General features: G+C 42.2%; 1 protein-coding gene across 5 annotated transcripts in view; it reads right to left on the bottom strand.

The window, feature by feature from the left end:
- LOC135517957 (G-protein-signaling modulator 1-like) overlaps positions 1-20,870 on the bottom strand; it is a 36,525-nt gene that overhangs the window by 3,253 nt on the left and 12,402 nt on the right. For all 5 annotated transcript variants that reach the window (XM_064942702.1, XM_064942700.1, XM_064942703.1 and 2 more), the window contains 10 exons: positions 19,332-19,553; positions 18,023-18,158; positions 17,611-17,753; positions 16,986-17,109; positions 16,560-16,675; positions 16,113-16,268; positions 9,593-9,701; positions 9,122-9,236; positions 4,531-4,601; positions 4,200-4,364 (listed from right to left, as the gene is read on the bottom strand). In XM_064942702.1, the coding sequence (XP_064798774.1) occupies positions 4,200-4,364; positions 4,531-4,601; positions 9,122-9,236; positions 9,593-9,701; positions 16,113-16,268; positions 16,560-16,675; positions 16,986-17,109; positions 17,611-17,753; positions 18,023-18,158; positions 19,332-19,553 (1,357 nt within the window). The remainder of the gene's footprint in view (positions 1-4,199; positions 4,365-4,530; positions 4,602-9,121; positions 9,237-9,592; positions 9,702-16,112; positions 16,269-16,559; positions 16,676-16,985; positions 17,110-17,610; positions 17,754-18,022; positions 18,159-19,331; positions 19,554-20,870) is intronic.

Here is a 20,870-nt window from a genome sequence, read left to right as displayed (position 1 = left end):
TACTATTGAACTGCTGTGAAAGGACCATGCAGTATGTCCTGGTATTAGAGTGTCTAATGAGTCACATGGCCAAATAGATACACAGTCTGTCTGTTTGTCTCCATTGACTATTGGCTATTAGATTCTCCAATTGTTGCCCAATGCAATCAGTGGCAGTACAATTATTGGCTCTCTGCCATTATGGTGACCTGTACCATTATATATTGAGTTGCTGTTGTTTGCGTTGTTCTCAACCTTTTCATAGCACTTTGGACAAAAAATGTCTTCGATACTAACTGGAATAGCACATAACAGTGTTCTCACTATCTGACCAACTAGGATGCCTTCAAAAATGGCTGTTTGGTCATCAAACACAGCACAACCTCTCAATATAGTATTGAGTTTGGGGCAACAGGTAGCCTAGTGGTTAGAGCATTGGACTTGTTACAAGATCAAATCCCCGAGCTGACAAGGTAAACATCTGTTGTTCTGCCCCTGAACAAGGCCCACTGTTTCTAGGCTGTCATTGAAAATAAGAATTTGTTCTGAACTGACTTGCCAAGTTAAATAAAGGTACAGTACACATATAAAGCCTCCTCTGAGTATCAACATCCAGTACTGTGGCCATCTACAATATCAACATGATTCTCTGTATTGGTCAGTGTGTGATCCTGCCTCCATGTTGATGATAAAACCCTGGGCAGGTTAATAGCAGGCATCAAAGGCAGGGAGCCACAGGACACATCATGGATCAATAATGGCTGATGGTGTCCTTATCCTCCTCACCCTTTCCCCACCACGCCTCGCAGGCACACACACCATAATGTCCCAATCAACACCAAACATTATCTCCACAAAAATAGGACTGGATACACGTACTGGACAAGGCAATTTTGTCTGGAAGCTAATTTTAGATATTTTTTAATTTACGTTGATAATTAAGAACCTTTAAGTCTCAACTCGGTACAGTGTGATTTGTACAAAGGCAACTATCAGTGAATAAGCTCACCAGAATCTGGTCAGAGGCTACAATGTTCAATAGTACGATACAACAGTGCTGTTGCTGTAGGCGGTCACATTTTCAGCAGAGACTTTTCTTGTGAAAACTTTGGACCAAAATTAGGCTACACTTCAAACGTTTGCTTTACTGGGCATCGTAAAATAATTCATTGCCACAAAATGTGTCTGCCTCTCTGGCAGAGCAAGAAACAGACATTTAGGCTAACAAAGTCAAAAAATTAGAGAGACTAGTTCAAGCAACACCATCATCCATCAAATTATCATACAGATAAAGAGTACAGTGAAGTGTCTTACCACACAAGCACCTCTCTTTCCCTTTCTTCACTCTTTCTCTCTCTCCGAGCGCTCTCCTCTTTCCCTCACTCTCCATACGCCGGACTCACACTCCCCTGTCTTCCCCCCTTCCCTCACCACTCTCCTCCTTTCCACCCTTCCCTCTCGGTGCTCTCGTTCCCCCATCCGTCCCCACTGACGCCTGTCCTCCTCATTACGCCCTCCCCTCTTCCCCTTCTGTCATTGCTCCCCCCTCTCTCATCATTCCCCTCTCTCATCACCCCCCCTCATCTATCCCTCTCTCCTAAATCCACCTCTCTCATCGCTCCCCCTCTCTCCTCTTCCCCCTCTCTCTTATATCCCACTCATTCATCGCTCCCCCTCTCTCTTCCTCTCATCGCTCCCCCTCTCTCATTGCTACACCCTTTTTCATATATCCCCCTCTCTCCTATATCCCCCTCTTTCATCAGTCCCCCCTCTCTCATCGCTCCACCCTCTTTCCTTTATCCCCCTTTCTTCTATATCCTCCTCTCTCCTATATCCCCCTCTCTTCTATATCCCCCTCTCTTCTATATCCCCCTCTTGCATCGCTCCCCCTCGCTCATCTTTCCTATATCCCCCTCTCTCCTATATCCCCCTCTCTCATCTCTCCCCCTCTCTTCTATATCCCCCTCTCTCATCTCTCACCCTCTCTCATCGCTCCCCCTTCTTTCCTATATCCCCCTCTCTCCTATATCCCCCTCTCTCATCACTCCCCCCCTCTCCTATATCCCCCATCACTCATCGCTCCCCCTTCTCTCCCCCATCGCTCCCCCTCTCTCCTATATCCCCCTCTCATCTCTCCCCCTCTGTCATTGCTCCCCCATCTCTCCCCTCTCATCACTCCCCCCTCTCCTCTCCCCCTCTCTCATCATTCCCCCTCTCTCCTATATCTCCCTCTCTCATCCTTCCCCCTCTCTCCCATCTCCCCCTCTCTCTTTCTCTCTCTACCACTCATTCATTCCTTCATTCATTCATATAATTATATATCCATCTTCCCCCTCCCTCTCTCTCTTCTGCAGGACATCTTTGTCCCAGCTGCAGCTCTCTCTCCCACTGTGGGAAAATAACTCATTATGAGGAGAGGGGGTCCTCTGATGAAGGTCACATTGTCAGCCGAGGCAGGGGGATGGGCAGAGAGTGCCCACTAACAAATCACGGGAACAACAAACTCTGAGCACTGCCAAGAGACAGTTCCGGCAAGCACAATGGAACATCTCATTGGGTTCAATCAAGCCATCTATTTAATAATTGTATCTATAGCAGCAATAAATTAATATGGATCTCTCGTGAATACCATAAGTTCATTAAAATGCTATTCTGTGATCAATTCCCAAATTGACCAGCAAAATAAGAAACATTCTGTGCGTCTTCCTGTGCCTCAGCTGAGCTCCATGTGATTGTAATTTTCTCCCCCTCCGAGCATAATGAGCTGTGACTTCCTGGATTCTGTCTGTTCTCCTCTTGCCTCTCTGTCTGGATCTTTCCTCTGCCTATGTATTGTTCAATTACTCAATTATGGTGAAGGGGAGCGAGAGAGTGAAGTGGAAGGAGAGAGTGTGTGAGTTGGGAGAGAGAGAAAGGTGGAAGTGAGAGGGGAAAGGACTCTCCCTAAATTAAATCAGTGTTGCTAAGGAAACCAGAACTCAAAGTTCCGCCGGTATCCTTAATAGACACACACAGAGGCACACAATGGTAACCATTGACATTTCACCACTTCCCAATGGCCGACCCCTTCCCCTCGCATTTTGTGATCAGAGTGACTTATGACCTAGTGTGATTTTTTTGGAACAAGTACCCTTTTTATTGTCAGTTCAATATATTATTGAGTGTAGTTCTGGAATACAGAGAGAGATAAGCAACAGAGGAAGTGCACCTTGTCTCCATACCATCCCACAATGGTACAACAGCTATTTTAGTCAGCCAATAAATAACAGGCATCCTTCACACAATGGCTTCCTCACTCTTTTCAACGGCAGTCCACTGATTACAACAATTAACAGCATCACAGAACCGAGATGCATGGTTGGCCGAGTCAGGCTCTGAATTACACAACCCCATTGGCTGAAGCTGGCCGATGATGTTCTAGGGATAAGGACAGCACAAAGGTGTATTGTTATGAACAATCTAGAGCAGTCAGAAAGGCCAGCAAGTTTACTTAGTGTTATTCCTGGAAGCGCCATCAGACATAGCACTCCTCTCTACCAGGAAGTAACCTGGAGACCTAGTATGGCCATTAACCCTCATTAAATCACATCATGTTTCACCTACAGCACTTTCCCTTGCCACTATCATCATATGATGTAAATCTGGATGCAAGGACCCTACAGACTACAGAAGCCTCTTCCTGACCAACAGCATTGGCTCGCTAACCACATTTATGCCGTTTTAGCTGTCAGGTTAGCTTTCATTGATTGTTTAAAAGGCTGCCGATCCTTAAATGCAGAGGGGAAACTGAAGCTGGAGTCAGTAGATAATGCCTTTCAGTAGAACACTTTCATACTAGGTGGAAAGTGTGAGATTTAATTAGGGCTTTAAGGAGAAACAAGATACTCAGAGGAGCTAAAGCTAACACAGTTCACAAAGTCATTGTGTCTGAGTCCATTATAGTGCAATAGTAGTCTTTAGATGCCTTTTAGTGGAGCTGAATCTAACTCGACTTTACTAGTCGAGTTAATCTAAATCAACTCGACTAGTAAACAGCATGTGCATGTTATTGTTAAGCAGAGAGATACTCAGAAAGTGAAGTTATATGCCATCGAGAGGGCTGGTAGGCAATTTAAAAAGAAAAAAATATCTACTCAGATTAAAATCAGTTGAGTAGATGGAAAATCATCTTTCATGGTTAACTGAGCATTTCAGAGCATTAGTTGAAAATTAAGACTCACTGGAGGCGGGACTTGGACAGTTATGTCATCGGTGTCCACAGGGGATTCAGACCATTGCCTGTCATCTGAGGACAGGCTGTCGGGGTAGCCCTTCCCTCTACCTGGCTGAGACTGCTGACTCTTGGTTCTCCGGGATATACTGTCCACATCCTGGCTGTCTCCAATCTGCAGGGAAAGTAACGTATACCAATGGATTAGCATTTATTTTACATTTGTGTGCTGTCATTTTATAGAAACTTGAAATGTACCATGTAAGTTGTGTTACAGAAAACTGTCAGAGAAATGATGTGAGAAAAACGAAAATAGAATAAACAAAATGACTTTGTTTTACCTTATCTGATGAGTACTTCCACAGTTCGACACTGTCCATGCTGTTTCTCTTGGTGTATTTTGGTCTGGCTCCTAGAACAGAGAAGAGAGCAAAAGAGGACATTAAAGCAGATACCCTTTGTAAAGTTGTCAATGGAAGATTAAGTGTGGCCTTTAGTAATGTAATGAATGGAGGGCCATTATTGCCCTGAGTGGGGCTTTAAAGACAAACATCCTATCCACAATGCCACGTCAGAGACACAGTAACTCATCAAGGCTAGGATTGTTACAGTGAATACAAATATTTGATCAATAATTATCATTATAATTATCATTATTATATTGAATCTGTGTGATCATCATAAACTATAAAAAAGCTGAAATACATGATCCCAGAAATTTTCCATACACACAAAAAGTTTATTTCTCTCAAATCTTGTGCAAAAATTTGTTTACATCCATGTTCGTGAGTATTTCTCCTTGCCATGATAATCCATCCACCTGACAGGTGTGGCATATCAAAAAGCTGATTGAGCAGCCTGATCAATGGCCTTTTATTGTCCTGTGAACAATTCTAAAATGTGATTCTAAAATGTGCAGTTTTGTCACACAACACAATGCCCCAGAAGTTTTGATGGAGTGTGCAATTGGCATGCTGACTGCAGAATGTCCATCAAAGCTGTTGCCAGATAATTTATTGTTAATTTCTCTACCACAAGTCGCCTCCAACGTCGTTTCAAATTTGGCAGTATGTCCAACCGGCCTTACAAAAGCAGACCACGTGTAACTACGCCAAACCAGGACCTCCCAGGGGGGCTGCTGAGAACTATTACTGTCTGTAATAAAGCCCTTTTGTGGGGAAAAACAAATTCTGATTGGCTGGGCCCTGGCTCCCCAGTAGGTGGGCCTATGCCCTCCCAGGCCCATCCATGGCTGCGCCCCTGCCCAGTCATGTAAAATCCATAGATTAGGGCCTAAAGAATTTATTTATATTAACTTACTTCCTTATATGAACTGTAACTCTGTAAAATCGTTGAAATTGTTGCATGTTGCGTTTATATTTTTGTTCAGTGTATCTGTCACGTTCTGACCTTTATTTCCTTTGTTTTGTCTTTATTTAGTATGGTCATGGCGTGAGTTGGGGTGGGCAGTCTATGTTTGTTTTTCTATGATTTGGGTATTTCTATGTTTCGGCCTCGTATGGTTCTCAAACAGAGGCAGGTGTCATTAGTTGTCTCTGATTGAGAATCATACTTCGGTAGCCTGGGTTTCACTGTGTGTTTGTGGGTGATTGATCCTGTGTTAGTTTGCACCAGTTTAGGCTGGGTCGGTTTTCACGTTACGTTTATTGTTTTTGTATTGATCGTGTTTCATCTTCATTAAAGATGTATCTAATTAACCACGCTGCATTTTGGTCCGACTCTCCTTCACACCAAGAAAACCGTTACAGTATCAACAGTTTACAAACCCCTTATAGAGAGTTGAGTAACATTCCGTTTTACTAATGACTCTAACATTGATGTATTACAGAAAGTTCTGTATGTTGACCATTCAAAACTACAGTGCGCAACCGTGAGATAAATCTCGTAAACAGAAAATCGACAGGTTTTCACACATACAGAGCAAACAGTTGATTCCCATGAACTCTATGGGAGCTCAATGCGGCGTGCATGGTTTCCCATGTGTGTGCTGTTGTCTTATGATGTGCAGTGAGGACGAGGTTCAGTCAGACAGCCAGGCAAACAAACTATGAATAAGGAGCCCTTTACGAGTCATGCGCCCATAGCAAATGTTGGGCCAGTGTGTGACCTGGAGGACCTTCACAGAGACCCAGAACAGCTCTGTGAGTGATGGGACTGCATGTCCATTTCTGCAGTCCACTTCTCACAATTCTACTATCTGTGTAGATCTACAGATGTAGGATCTTAATGTGATCACTCTTGTTGCAGAGAATTTTCCTACACTGCAGGAAATGCAGATATGCTAAATAATTTACATACATTCACTGATAACCTGCAGTAACACACGGATATATTAACAGTATTGGACATTTCATGCAGCCCAGTTTTGTTTCAGCTAATAGCCTAACCAACGATCAAGCAACGTTATGGACTAAACGTTCAATTCCTGTTGCTGCAGGATTATTATTTTGCTACTACAATACTGGTCAAATTAAGATCCTACATATGCATCTGTCAGTCATATGACACTTGAAAAGTAGAAACGAAAACACTATGTATGTATTTGGTTGTATCGTTAGCTCTAGCATTATTGGAAGGAATTAACAACTACAGTTAGAAATGTTATTATTACTTGACCAATGGATTTGAACCATGTATCTGGGGCCTATTTATTCAAAATGGGACGCAAATGCCTCTTTATTTACAGTGTGTTTACGTTATGTGCGTCAGAGAACCCACCTGTCTATTTATTTAGAGGGGGAAAAATGTTTTTAGGTATCTACAAAGGTATGTGGGTTTCACGCTGGATTTGGCCACCCCAAATCTATCCACACTCGTTCCCTTTGGCTCGCACGTGTTCCAGTGTACTGACACACTGAAGAGCTGACAGACATAAGACAGACATAAAATGAATGGCCAGGACATATTTTATCATACATCCCCTAACCAATAAGGCAGAATGCTACATTCCTGCATAGAGAAAAGAAAACACCAATAAATCACCAACACAATCTTAATCACCATCACCAGTCGGAGTGTATGTTCTACTTGTTGTATTTCTATTCTGTGAGGTGGCAGTGCCAGGGCTGCCTGACCTCAGGTCCCACCTAACCACAGACTATACAGTGTGGGCCTGCTGCTCCAAACAGACGCTCCCTGTTTTAAATAAACATCCAGCATGTCCTCTCCGTACACAGAAAAGGGCTGTGTCCACCTGACTCACCCTTTCCTCCTAGACCCGGACGCAATGGAAGATGCAATGGCCCAGAATGACCTCAAACATTGACCTGTCAAACATTGACCTGTTGATTAGTCTATCTTCATCAGACAATGTCTCACATGGCCCCTTTATCTTTCTCCTGTCATAGCCTTAGATCATTGTTGTAGGAAGACAGAGTATATTGCCTGGATATTGGTTTACAAGCTGTCACAATGACTTAAAGGGTTATTAAGATAAGGACAATACATGGAATTCCTCTTAACTCTCAGCACTGTGCATGTAGAATTGTAGAGAATGTACAACTGTACATAATTTGTACAACTGTACATGAATAATTAACACACATTGACAGATGAAGTGCACGTCTGTCTGGCAGACACATTAAGAATACATTTTCCTTTACAAAGTACACATATCCATCGTCTGATCCATGATTGATTGAATCCAACCTCAGAACAATAGAGCTGAAATGATGACTCTATAGAATACTTTTTACTTGTACAGAAATCCTTTTAGAGGGTCATACATAATGTATTCACTTAGACTATGGCCCTAGAGATGAATGATCAGCAGAGGAAGATTCTGTTGACAGAAGCACAGTGACACATCATCTATCTACGCCTGGGGCTTGGAGATATTTGCACAAGGACAAATGTATGTATTCTCTAGAGCTTATTCTGAGCTTTGCTAACATCACTCCACCTCTGACATATACTGTACATACATCTCCCTCAACCGATTGAATGGAAAATGGGCTACAGCATTTTACAAAACCTTTTAAAGTGTGCATTCAAACCTCTCAAGCATTATTTACCGATTCATGGCAACTAGAAAGTAAAGCTTCCAATTCCATGTACAGTATTTTGAAAGAATTAAAAGGCTATAATTAAGTCTCAACCTTGCTTACCTCATACTCCGGACTCAGAGAGCTATGGTACAGTTATTGTTGTCAATCCCATGAAATTTAAGTCAAATGTTGCTATAATTGTTATTAGTCTATAGTTGTATTCCATTTGCGGTGTCCAGTAAGTATCCTGGAGGAACTAATCACAGGTCCTGCCTCTCTCAACTCAAAGTTTGATGGAAAAGTGATATGTTCTCCTTCTGAGCGAGTGTGAGAGCGAGTCTGTGCTCAGGGTTGTGCGTGGGGTGTGGTAAGAGAGAGAGAGAGAGAGAGAGAGAGAGAGAGAGATGGGCAGTGCACGTGGACTAAGGCTGGTCAGAGACAAAAGTACAGGACTTTCCATATGTATTAATACTGTCATTACCCAGAACAAAAAGTGCAGACATGGGTCAAATTGAAAATCTACTCTTTATAAACAACAAAAGTAGATTACATAATTTGGACTGTTAGTTCAGCATGTTATGATTTTGGCGCTCCAGGTAGAATTATCTAGAATTATAGAATCATCTTTACACTCCTCAAATCCCACACTGAACCACCAAGAGGACAAACACATCTAGACTCAAACCAGTGTCTACATGGGAAACTTCATCCCTTTCTGAAAACAACTCCAGTGGTCATAATTGATGTATTTAAGCAGAACCCTGTGGCAGAGAGGGGCACCGACAGCATGGTCGCGAGGGGCCTTGTGTGGTCCGGAGTTGGGTGCTTTGACTGTTACACCAGACTCTGACACATGGTCATAATTTCCTCTCACACTGAAAATACAAGTTCAAGGAAGAACCATAGAAAGAAATCTCCCTGTTACCTTGCACCTCGAACTCTGACCCACATGATGAAAGGTCACTCTCGTTGACCCCCAGAGCCTCCATCACCTGCTCCACATTCATCCTGGCAGTCAACTCACCATTCCTGTCCCCAATCTGAGAGTAGGTTAAGCGAGAGAGAGAGAGAGAGAGAGAGAGAGAGAGAGAAAGAGAGAGAGAGAGTGAGTGAGAGAGAGACAGAGAGAAAGAGAGACAGAGAGAGAGTGAAAGAGAGACACCAAGAGAGAGAGAGAGAGAGAGAGAGAGAGAGAGAGAGGAGAGAGAGAGACACAGAGGGAGAGGGAGAGAGAGAGATAGAAAGAGAGAGAGAGACAGACATCGTATTGACTAAAGGTGTATAGGATTTCAGTTTTCAAAAAGCGACTGCAAATATATTGGTGTTGAAAATAAACTGTCTTCACAGTAATATACCTCCTTATAAAAATTGTGTAGCTGCAGTGGTCACTAGTTACCTCTCTGGAAATGTCTAGATATTTGCGGGCGTAGTGCAGGGCCTGGCGATGGTTCTGTAAAGACACATAGGCATTTCCCAGACTCCAGCAGGCACGGCCCTCACCAACCCTATCAACACAAGCACAGTTAGAGAAGGACCAAATCAAACACCATAATGATAAGCATTTTAAGTAAAGGTTTTAAAGTGCGTGTGCGTGTAAAGGCTCAGACAGTCCAAGGATACAGACTGCTGAGAGGTACACATCTGCCCAGCAGTCAACTTTTTTATGTTCACATAGCACAGATTCCCAACCGATTAGCCTAGTTAAAATACTCCAGACCACAGTGGCAATAGCTTAATTAAGCTCCAGGTATGTTTGGCTTGTGCCTGCTGTAGATCAGAACTAGCAAGCTGCGCTAATGTTGTAATGTTGGTGTGTCACAGCTTAAATTCAATATTTATTAGATATATTTTTATTCTCATCCAACTGCACACAACGCCCCATAATGACAAAATGAAAAACATATTTGTATACATTTTTGAAAATATCTTGAATGAAATACAGAAATATCTAATTTACAGTGCCTTGCGAAAGTATCCGGCCCCCTTGAACTTTGCGACCTTTTGCCACATTTCAGGCTTCAAACATAAAGATATAAAACTGTATTTTTTTGTGAAGAATCAACAACAAGTGGGACACAATCATGAAGTGGAACGACATTTATTGGATATTTCAAACTTTTTTAACAAATCAAAAACTGAAAAATTATGCGTGCAAAATTATTAAGCCCCTTTACTTTCAGTGCAGCAAACTCTCTCCAGAAGTTTAGTGAGGATCTCTGAATGATCCAATGTTGACCTAAATGACTAATGATGATAAATACAATCCACCTGTGTGTAATCAAGTCTCCGTATAAATGCACCTGCACTGTGATAGTCTCAGAGGTCCGTTAAAAGTGCAGAGAGCATCATGAAGAACAAGGAACACACCAGGCAGGTCCGAGATACTGTTGTGAAGAAGTTTAAAGCCGGATTTGGATACAAAAAGATTTCCCAAGCTTTAAACATCCCAAGGAGCACTGTGCAAGCGATAATATTGAAATGGAAGGAGTATCAGACCACTGCAAATCTACCAAGACCTGGCCGTCCCTCTAAAGTTTCAGCTCATACAAGGAGAAGACTGATCAGAGATGCAGCCAAGAGGCCCATGATCACTCTGGATGAACTGCAGAGATCTACAGCGGAGGTGGGAGACTCTGTCCATAGGACAACAATCAGTCGTATATTGCACAAATCTGGCCTTTATGGAAGAGTGGCAAGAAGAAAGCCATTTCTTAAAGATATCCATAAAAAGTGTTGTTTAAAGTTTGCCACAAGCCACCTGGGAGACACACCAAACATGTGGAAGAAGGTGCTCTGGTCAGATGAAACCAAAATTGAACTTTTTGGCAACAATGCAAAATGTTATGTTTGGCGTAAAAGCAACACAGCTCATCACCTTGAACACACCATCCCCACTGTCAACCATGGTGGTGGCAGCATCATGGTTTGGGCCTGCTTTTCTTCAGCAGGGACAGGGAAGACGGTTAAAATTGATGGGAAGATGGATGGAGCCAAATACAGGACCATTCTGGAAGAAAACCTGATGGAGTCCGCAAAAGACCTGAGACTGGGACGGAGATTTGTCTTCCAACAAGACAATGATCCAAAACATAAAGCAAAATCTACAATGGAATGGTTCAAAAATAAACATATCCAGGTGTTAGAATGGCCAAGTCAAAGTCCAGACCTGAATCCAATCGAGAATCTGTGGAAAGAACTGAAAACTGCTGTTCACAAATGCTCTCCATCCAACCTCACTGAGCTCGAGCTGTTTTGCAAGGAGGAATGGGAAAAAATTTCAGTCTCTCGATGTGCAAAACTGATAGAGACATACCCCAAGCGACTTACAGCTGTAATCGCAGCAAAAGGTGGCGCTACAAAGTATTAACTTAAGGGGGCTGAATAATTTTGCACGCCCAATTTGTCCGTTTTTGATTTGTTAAAAAAGTTTGAAATATCCAATAAATGTCGTTCCACTTCATGATTGTGTCCCACTTGTTGTTGATTCTTCACAAAAAAATACAGTTTTATATCTTTATGTTTGAAGCCTGAAATGTGGCAAAAGGTCGCAAAGTTCAAGGGGGCCGAATACTTTTGCAAGGCACTGTACATGTAATTCACACTCCTTTGCTACGACACTCCAAATTGAACTCAGGTGCATCAAATTTCCTTTGATCATCGGTGCATGTCACTACAACTTGATTGGAGTCCACCTGTGGCCAATTCGGACATTATTTAGAAAGAAACACACCTGTCTATATAAGATCCCACAGTTAACAGTGCATGTTAGAGCAGAATCTATACCATGAAGTCAAAGGAACTGTCCTTAGATCGCCGAGATATAACTATGATGAGGCATATATCTGGGGAAAGGTATAACATGATTTCTAGTGTTGAACATTTCCAAGAGCACAATGGTTACCATCATTGGGAATCTGAAAAAATATGGAACTACCCAGACTCTGCCTAGAGTTGGTAATCTTGCCAAACTGAGCAACCAGGCAAGAACGACCTTGGTCATGGAGGTGACCAAGAACCCAATGACCACTCTCATAGAACTACAGAGTTCCTTGGCCGAGATGGGCGAACCTGCCAGAAGGACAACAGTCTCTACATCACTTCATCAATCTGGGATTTATGGGAGAGTGGCCAGACGGAAGCCACCCCTGAGAAAACACACATGACCTTATGCCTGGACTTGCAAAAAGGTATGTGAAAGACTCGGAGTATAAGGAAAAAGATTCGGTAGTCTGAGACAAACATTTTACTGTTTGGCCTGAATGCGAAGCGCTATGTTTGGAGAAAACCAGGCCCAGCTCTTCACCTGTCTAACACCATCCCTACCGTGAAGCTTGGTGGTGCCAGCATCATGCTATAAAGGTGCTTTTCAACGGCAGGGCCTAGGACACTGGTAAGTATAGAGGGAACATGAATGTAGCTAAATACAGGAAAATCCTTGAACTTGCTTCAGAGTGCAAACAGTCTTAGACGGTGGGGTGACGATTTGCATTCCAACAGGACAATGACCTCAAGCATACAGCCAAAGCAACACTGGAATGGCTTCAGAATAAGAATGTGAAAGTCCTTGGGCTCTATTTTTAACCAACCAAACGCATTGGTAAATCTAAGCGCAGGCGGTAACACTATAGGTTCAGGGGTGTGGCAAATATTTTTGCAATTTTCACTATCACAATTATCAGCGCACTTGCTGGTGTCAGTGTGATAGTGCTGGGTTGTGATGAATAAACAAGTTGTGGGTATGTTGAGGCTTGGCCCCTTACTGGCCAATCAGAACCTGCTCCATGGAGAAATATGTGGTTCTATTTACAGTCTTGTGTATTGCCTTGGAATCAACTCCAATTTCAATGTTAGTCTGTTTTTATAGTTTAAATAGCTTACAGAAATAAAATAACAAAATACCTATTTGCAGTCCACATTCTTCTAAGTAATTGGATGACTTCAATAGCGTTCACACTGATATGGGGGCTAGGCCTACTGTAAATTGCATTATGACTGAGCATGGACATGCCAAGCAATGAGGAAGATTAAATTCATTATTGATAAGGCCTAAAAAAATAATGAATAATTCTAAACAAAACTAAGCAACAACCTGTTTTAAATAGCCTATTTCGCACTTACAGGCACCATCATTTCTCCCAGTGGGTATATTAAACAACGCAGATTAGAGAGGGTTTAGCCCAAATCCTAAAACGGAACATGCATGGCTAAAATAATGTGGGCCTGCCTACATTGCATTGATAAAGGTGAGTGTCCGCTCCCTGTTTTACTCCTCTCAAACTTGATACTTTAGTGATTTTAATATTTATTTCCAAGCGGTCTCAGGAGCCGAACCCTTTATCGACAGTCTTCTCGCCTACTTCGTGATTGCATTGGGCAGACAAAAAAAACGATTCATTTAGAGGGGAGGCTATGCTTGTTTTTAATCAAATAAAACTAAATTGGGGGGCGGTGGGGTGAAGAGACATTTAGTTTGTTTCTAAATACGAAGTATACAGGCACTTTGTTCTATGGGCACTTTGTTCTATGGGCACTTTGTTCTATGGGCACGTTGTTCTATGGGCACGTTGTTCTATGGGCACGTTGTTCTATGGGCACGTTGTTCTATGGGCACGTTGTTCTATGGGCACGTTGTTCTATGGGCAGTGTGTGTCACAGCTGGACAGGCTGAGTTTCTGCTGTCAAAATACATGCCATAACCAACCGCTAAAACCAGCTTTTGGTTGGTCTTGAATGGCTCTATCAGCACTGCCTGAAATTAGCACTTTGGATCATGACAAGGACACACCTCCAATTTTTCCACCCCGCCCATCTGAGCGCAAGGAGCTGATATAAAACAGATACATTTCCGAACCGGGCGTTAGGGCTGGAAAATGACAGTTAACCAGTTTTTTATTTTATTACGAAATTGCAAACTAACTGTGTATTTTGAAACTAGGACGGCCTTAACGCCAGCCAAAAATAGATCCTCTTGAGTGGCCCAGCCAAAGCCCGGACTTGAATCGCCAAAGTCTGTACTTGAATCGCATTGAAAATCTGTGGAAAGACTGGAAGATTGCCCTCCAAAAAATGTGGCAGAAATCCAGATGTGCAAAACAAATGCAGACATACCCAATATGACTCAAAGCTGTTATCGCGCTTCTCTACAAAGTATTCACTCAGGGGTGTGAATACTTATGTAAATGAGAGTTGTCTGTGTTTCATTTCTAACACATTTTCAAAAAATGGGTCATTGGTCTTTTTTGTAGATGGGTGAGGCAAGTCTACTTAATCCATTTTGAATACAGGCTGTAATAAAACATTGTAGAATATGTCAAGGGGTATGAATACTTCCTGAAGGCACTATATAAGTACAGTACATAGCTACCTCAATTACCTCGTACCCCTTTTCTACTCTCTCTCTGATTTGACTCGCCACCCCATTCATTTCATGTGTAACTGCCTGGCAAGTTAATGTTAGCTATCTAGCTAACTAACGAGCAAATGCACATTATCAATCCTGACAAAAATCCCCAAGCACAAAACTCCTTATCTAGAAATTCTTAATTAAGGAACGGACCCTTTTTTTCAATTTTCGCCTAAAATGATATGGCCATATCTAACTGCCTGTAGCTCAGGCCCTGAAGCAAGGATATGCATATTCTTGGTACCATTTGAACGGAAACACTTTGTTTTTGGAAATGTGAAAGGAATGTAGGAGATAACACATCAGATCTGGTAAAAGGTAATACAAAGAAAAAAAAAACATATTTTTCTTGTACCTTATTTGAAATGCAAGAGAAAGGCCATAATGTATTATTCCTGACCAGGTGCCATTTAGACTTTGGCCACTAGATGAAAGCAGTTTAAGTGAAAAGCTTTAGACAGATCCAATGAACCATTGTATTTCTGTTCAAAATGTTGAATCAAGACTTCCCAAATGTGCCTAATTTGTTCATTAATAACTTTTCATGTTCAAAACTGTGCACTCTCCTCAAACAATAGCATGGTATTATTTCACTGTAATAGCCACGGTAAATTGGACAGTGCAGTTAGCTTAAATTATTGTTAACCTTTCTGCCAATATCAGATATGTCTATGTCTGTCACGCCCTGGTTGAAATATATTGTGTTTGTCTGCATTTAGTTGGTCAGGCCAGGGTGTGACATGGGTTTATTGTGGTGTGTTTTGTCTTGGGGTTGTTGTTAGGTATTGGGTTTGTGGCTTAGTGGGGGTATCTAGCAAAGTCTATGGCTGTCTGGAGTGGTTCTCAATCAGAGGCAGGTGTTTATCGTTGTCTCTGATTGGGAACCATATTTAGGCAGCCATATTCTTTGAGTGTGTCGTGGGTGATTGTTCCTGTCTCTGTGTTTGTCACCAGAGAGGCTGTATAGGTTTTCACACATTTATTGTTTTGTTTAGTTATTTCATGTCTAGTTCCTTTTATTAAAGAACATGAATAACCACCACGCTGCATTTTGGTCTGCTTCTCTTTGACCAGACAAAAGCCGTTACAATGTCCTGGGAAATCTTCTTGTTACTTACAACCTCATGCTAATCACATTAGCCTACGTTATCTCAACCGTCCCGCAGGGGACCCACCAATCCTGAAGAAGATTTAAAGACGTAAAAAGTTTTATGCAGCTTTTGGTCACAATTCTAATTACACGGTGAAATTTCCCTATTTTTTTTTTTAAATGACCTTGTCATTCCTGTCGGCTCCCCCATGTGGAGATTTGTGCATTCTGATTGGATCAAAGTCAAGATGTTGTCCATTGATGAAGTGTGATTCTACTAGTAGTTTGCTGGTACCGGGTCGATACACAGTGGTTTGTCATTGTTTTAGCAAGAGAAGGAACAGCCTTCTACTGTGCTAACTACCTATCGGCAGTCAGATTTCTCAGTGTGTGACTATTAAGTGAGTGTGTGTGTGTGCATACCTGTCTGTGAGCTCCTGGGCTATGAGGAGGTGTTTGAGGTGGTAGTCTATGGCTCTCTCGTACTGTTGCATCAAAGTGTAGGTGTTCCCCAGGCTGTAACATGCCTGTGCTTCCATCACCTTGTCCTTCAACTGACGAGACAGCTGCAGAGTTTTTCTAGATGGAACAGGAAGACAGGGTAATTGAGAGGGAGAGAGGAAGAAGGAATGAGATTTCTACATAGGTGTAGTAAGAGGGTGGTGAATGGATAAAGAGGTATTTAAAGGAAAACATTTGTTCCACACAAAATTCAAAGTATTATAAATTAATCTCATACATTATATTGATCTTAACATTAAGACTTGAATACATGCAGGTAATCAAGTACATAACATGGCGAAGCGTTCTGAGATCCATTGGTTGATACACATCAAGTCCACTAGGTGTCAGCGTGTAGTCTTTGTTTACCTGTAGTACTCCGTGGCAGTGTTGAACTGTCCCAGGAAAATCAGAGCGTTGCCTAGGTTACTATAGGCTCTACGTTCAGCTGCTTTGTCACCAAACTCCTTGGCGATGGACAGCCTCTGAACAAAAAGTTGATACATTTTCTTGAATGTATGTGTATATTGCTCACTTTGACCAGTCTTTACCCCATTGATGGAACAATAGCGTTGCAAAACTGATACTTTTACGTCTCGTAAGTACGTCATACACTTTACATTGAGCTCATTCAAACAGGCAAGTTGATGTGTTTTCATCCAGGTGCAAAATGGTTGAGCGTGAGAAGACCTTTTCTTACCATTAATTATGTTACAGTATGTCACACACACAATAGTGTCTCTTTACTAGTACACAAGATGGTGTTGACTACTGTCCCAGAGATATGTATATCACCTGTCTGTGGAATTTGATGGCCTCCACAAAATTTCCCAGCAAGTAGTGGGTGTTGCCTAGGTTACCAAAGGCCCTGCCCTGAGCAGCTCGGTCGCCCAGCTCTTTGACCAGACACAGATTCATCCTGTAGGAGAGAGGAGGACTTGAGTTAAAGTATCGTGTACCAATTGTGTTTTCCACAAATTATACAAAAGTCTAATTTTTGTTGTCTTGAACTAAAAAATAATATATTTTTTATGCTGTGGTTGAACAAAGTAAACAGTACAGTACTTCAGTAGTTATGAAAGCTTTCATGTAGGAAACTGGCTTGTCAGTGTGTTGTCATACAAACCTGAAGGCCTGAGCAAGCCTCTCAGTGTGTCCACAGGGGATCGTGTACTACAGTTTTGACTTAACTGTAAAGACAATTCACTTTTATCCCATACCTCCACAGACTGATTCAGGTAGTGTTCATTGCCTGCAGAGATTTTGAAGGAGCTAATAGCCCAGTGGGATATTTCAATCATATGCATGGTGTCTGTGCTGTGTGCATGCATGGGTGCATGCCTGCTTGTGTTCTTGCATGTAGACTACGTAGTTGTTCATGTGCACATGTACAAGCATGTGTATACAGCTTAACACTCACTCATAGAAGCTAGTAGCCCTTTGCAGTGTATCTCTGACGACTGGTGGGAGGTCCCCAGGGTCCTGGGTACAGCCCCATAGCTGCTGCTTTCCTTTGGCATGGAACACATTCCCTATATTATACAAAGCCCTGGCCTCTCCCACCTGGTCAGACGCAAAGGGGAAAAGAAGGCAAATAGAAACATTGGAAGAGGGTATTAGGGTATTTTTCAACTGAAATAGCATGGACCACACTGAAATTTATTTTCAATAGAATGTGCCGTTACCCAAAATCGGATAAATGGGACATAACAGTTGCAATCCTCCAATCCAATGTGTGTGTGTGTGTGTGTGTGTGTGTGTGTGTGTGTGTGTGTGTGTGTGTGTGTGTGTGTGTGTGTGTGTGTGTGTGTGTGTGTGTGTGTGTGTGCTACCTTGTCCCCCTGCTCTTGAGAGATGTCCAGGTGTCTCTGACAGCACACCGTTGCCTCGTCGAAGCGCCCCAAAACCTTCAGTGTGTTTCCAAGGTTACCGCTGGCTTTTCCCTCCCCTATCCTGTCCCCTATTGTCCTGTAAATAGAGACCATATCTCATTATCAGTCATGGTTTTGAAATAATAATCACTGCGTACATAGCCTGAGTCCCAGATCTGTTTGTGATGTCTTGCCAAATCCGTTGCTCATTGTCAATACAACACACATGCTACTGCTTAGACTTAGCGCTTAGGTCATCAAATCCAACTGTTTAAGTGGTCCCTACCTTCTTAGGACAGGGTTCCAGTTGTCCTGCTGTTATTGTAATGTACTGTAACTCAGCACCAGCCCTCTGCGTTTGTAGTCGCCAGGCTACCAACTGCACAACTCTCCACAGGAGACGGACTTAGTCATCTGAGCTAAATACCAAGGGGGTCTCATCAAAATGAACACTATCAAAACCTGCATCTTTCTACCATGAGGGCATCAGGCATACAAGTCATACAAGTAATGGGGGGGGGGGTCGATACAGTTCATTATCAGAATATTATTTGTGACATTATGTCGTTTTTGACAATATCGCAATATTATTGTTGCGCTAGTTGTACCTGCACCAAAACCCCATAATTTTTATTTATTTTACTAGGCAAGTCAGTTAAGAACAAATTCTTATTTTCAATGACAGCCTAGGAACAGTGGGTTAACTGCCTTGTTCAGGGGCAGAACGACAGATTTTTGTACCTTGTCAGCTCGGGGATTTGAAGTTGCAACCTTTCGGTTACTTGTCCAATGCTCTAACCACTAGGCTACCCTGCCGCCCCATTTTCTTTTTAAGTAGGGAGCCAATTTGTTTTCAGGACTTTTTTTATTTCCATGACTGATCGAAACTTGTTTTCTCATGGCTTTCTCTTGTCCCTCTGCAGCAGACATATGGTAAGCAATATGTTTGAAACGTTGAATTGCAATTCAATCTAATTATCCAATCACAATGCATATAGAATTGTGAGAATTGGAATACATATCAGCACCAAAGTATCGTGATATGTCGTGAGGTCCCTGGAAATTCCCAGCCCTACTCTGTATAGTATGCAACCCATAGCTAAGGATAACTGTTTGCATACTCTCTTGTGCTTTATGAATGACTTTGGTGTAAATGACATATACATCCATTGCACTGTATAAAACATATTCATATCATAGGTTGAAATACTTTAACTACAATTTGAATCCATAATCAGACATGATGTGGTCTGGTATTCCATGGCCTCACCTGGCCAGAGTGAGGTCGTGTCTGTGGTACTCCAGGGCCTTGCCGTATTCCTTCAGGTAAAAGTAGGCGTTGCCCAGTTGGCTGTAGATGGCACTGAGGGTCTTCAGGTCTTCTGTTCCCACCTGCACAGCCGCCACGAAAAACGCTGTCCCCCCTTTAAAGTCCCCCGCCTTACACAGCCTCTCTCCCTCCAGGGCCAACTCCAGACATGAGGCCTCCATCCTGAACACACACGGACACACACACACGGACACACACACAGGGACAGAGAAAAAGAGAATGTCAGTATTACAGCATCAGGGTGCGAAACAGTGCGCCTATGAAGGTACCATGGCAATGGTGTCTGAAAACTGTCATTAACAATGAAAAGTTTATTCCTAAATGTCTCCATGGCAACAGTGTCTGAATCAATATCACTGTGTGGTTACCACAGCAACAGTGTCAGAAGAAACACTTGCCTTGACATAAGCACCTTGGAGATGTAGTCTTTTCAGCTCCTTGATCTCATCTCTATCTCTCCGTAACACTACTGTTTAAAAGTCCAGTTTATATAGTGAAGATAACTGACACGTATTTTCTTCCCTGCATTGAGAATCAGTGTCTCATCCTCCCAGAGCTGTCCATCCCACACACTCTAGTTCAGTCTGGTTTAACCAGGCTAGTGTTGATACGCTGCAGGTCTTAAATGCTGCATTTGGAGACAGTGGAAAAAATGTGAAAACACATCTCCACACTGACAATAAGGACGGAGAAAGAATTCATACCACTACACACAAATCCTCAAGCCCAATGAACATGCTCTGTGGAGCATCTCCTTGCCCCCTCAAGCACTGTATTTTTGTCAGTGTTGTCCAAGCTAAATATTTTTCAGTATACTGTAGGGCCTCCAACGTATAGCCCAAGAGTACAATTATCAAGTCTCTGGGTTTAGTCAATAAAATAACTGTTCATTATAAATCTGAAGAGAATAGAGGGCTCATATGCCAGAAATAACTGCTGTAGAGCCAGGTCCCTCTCGCCCTCCAGAATGCCTTAGTTACCATGGTTACATAATACCATGCATGCCTAACCTCTTTCTGGACTTCACAGCAGTTTCTGTCACTCAAAACTGTCCAAAATATTTGTAATATCAGCTAGCCTCATTCTTGAGACCATTCTAAGACCTTCCCCACAGTCATCTAAGAACCATTGATACGATGAAAGTAACCAGCCAATGTGGATTTGGTTATGTTATCGTTTGAAGCACAAAAGATAATGCCACTTGTTCTTCAGCAAGCTCAGTGTAGAGTTCAGTGTAGATTAGCCCCACAGTGTAATCCATATGTGTATATATATATATATATATATATATATATATATATATATGATTAGTAGCACATTATTTTACGGTACACTACTTCCCTGATATTTTCTTAGAAATTACTTAATATTACACAACAATTACTCATTTATGCCAATTTCCAAGGGGTTGACAACAACAAAAAATCTTAAATACAGTAAGATTTATGACTCATGCAGCACCTGACACTAATCATGCAG

The sequence above is a fragment of the Oncorhynchus masou genome, chromosome 28 (genome assembly GCF_036934945.1).
Source record: "Oncorhynchus masou masou isolate Uvic2021 chromosome 28, UVic_Omas_1.1, whole genome shotgun sequence".
Taxonomy (NCBI): domain Eukaryota; kingdom Metazoa; phylum Chordata; class Actinopteri; order Salmoniformes; family Salmonidae; genus Oncorhynchus; species Oncorhynchus masou.
Note: the sequence above shows the minus strand (reverse complement) of the source record. Positions and strands in the feature narration are given on the sequence as shown.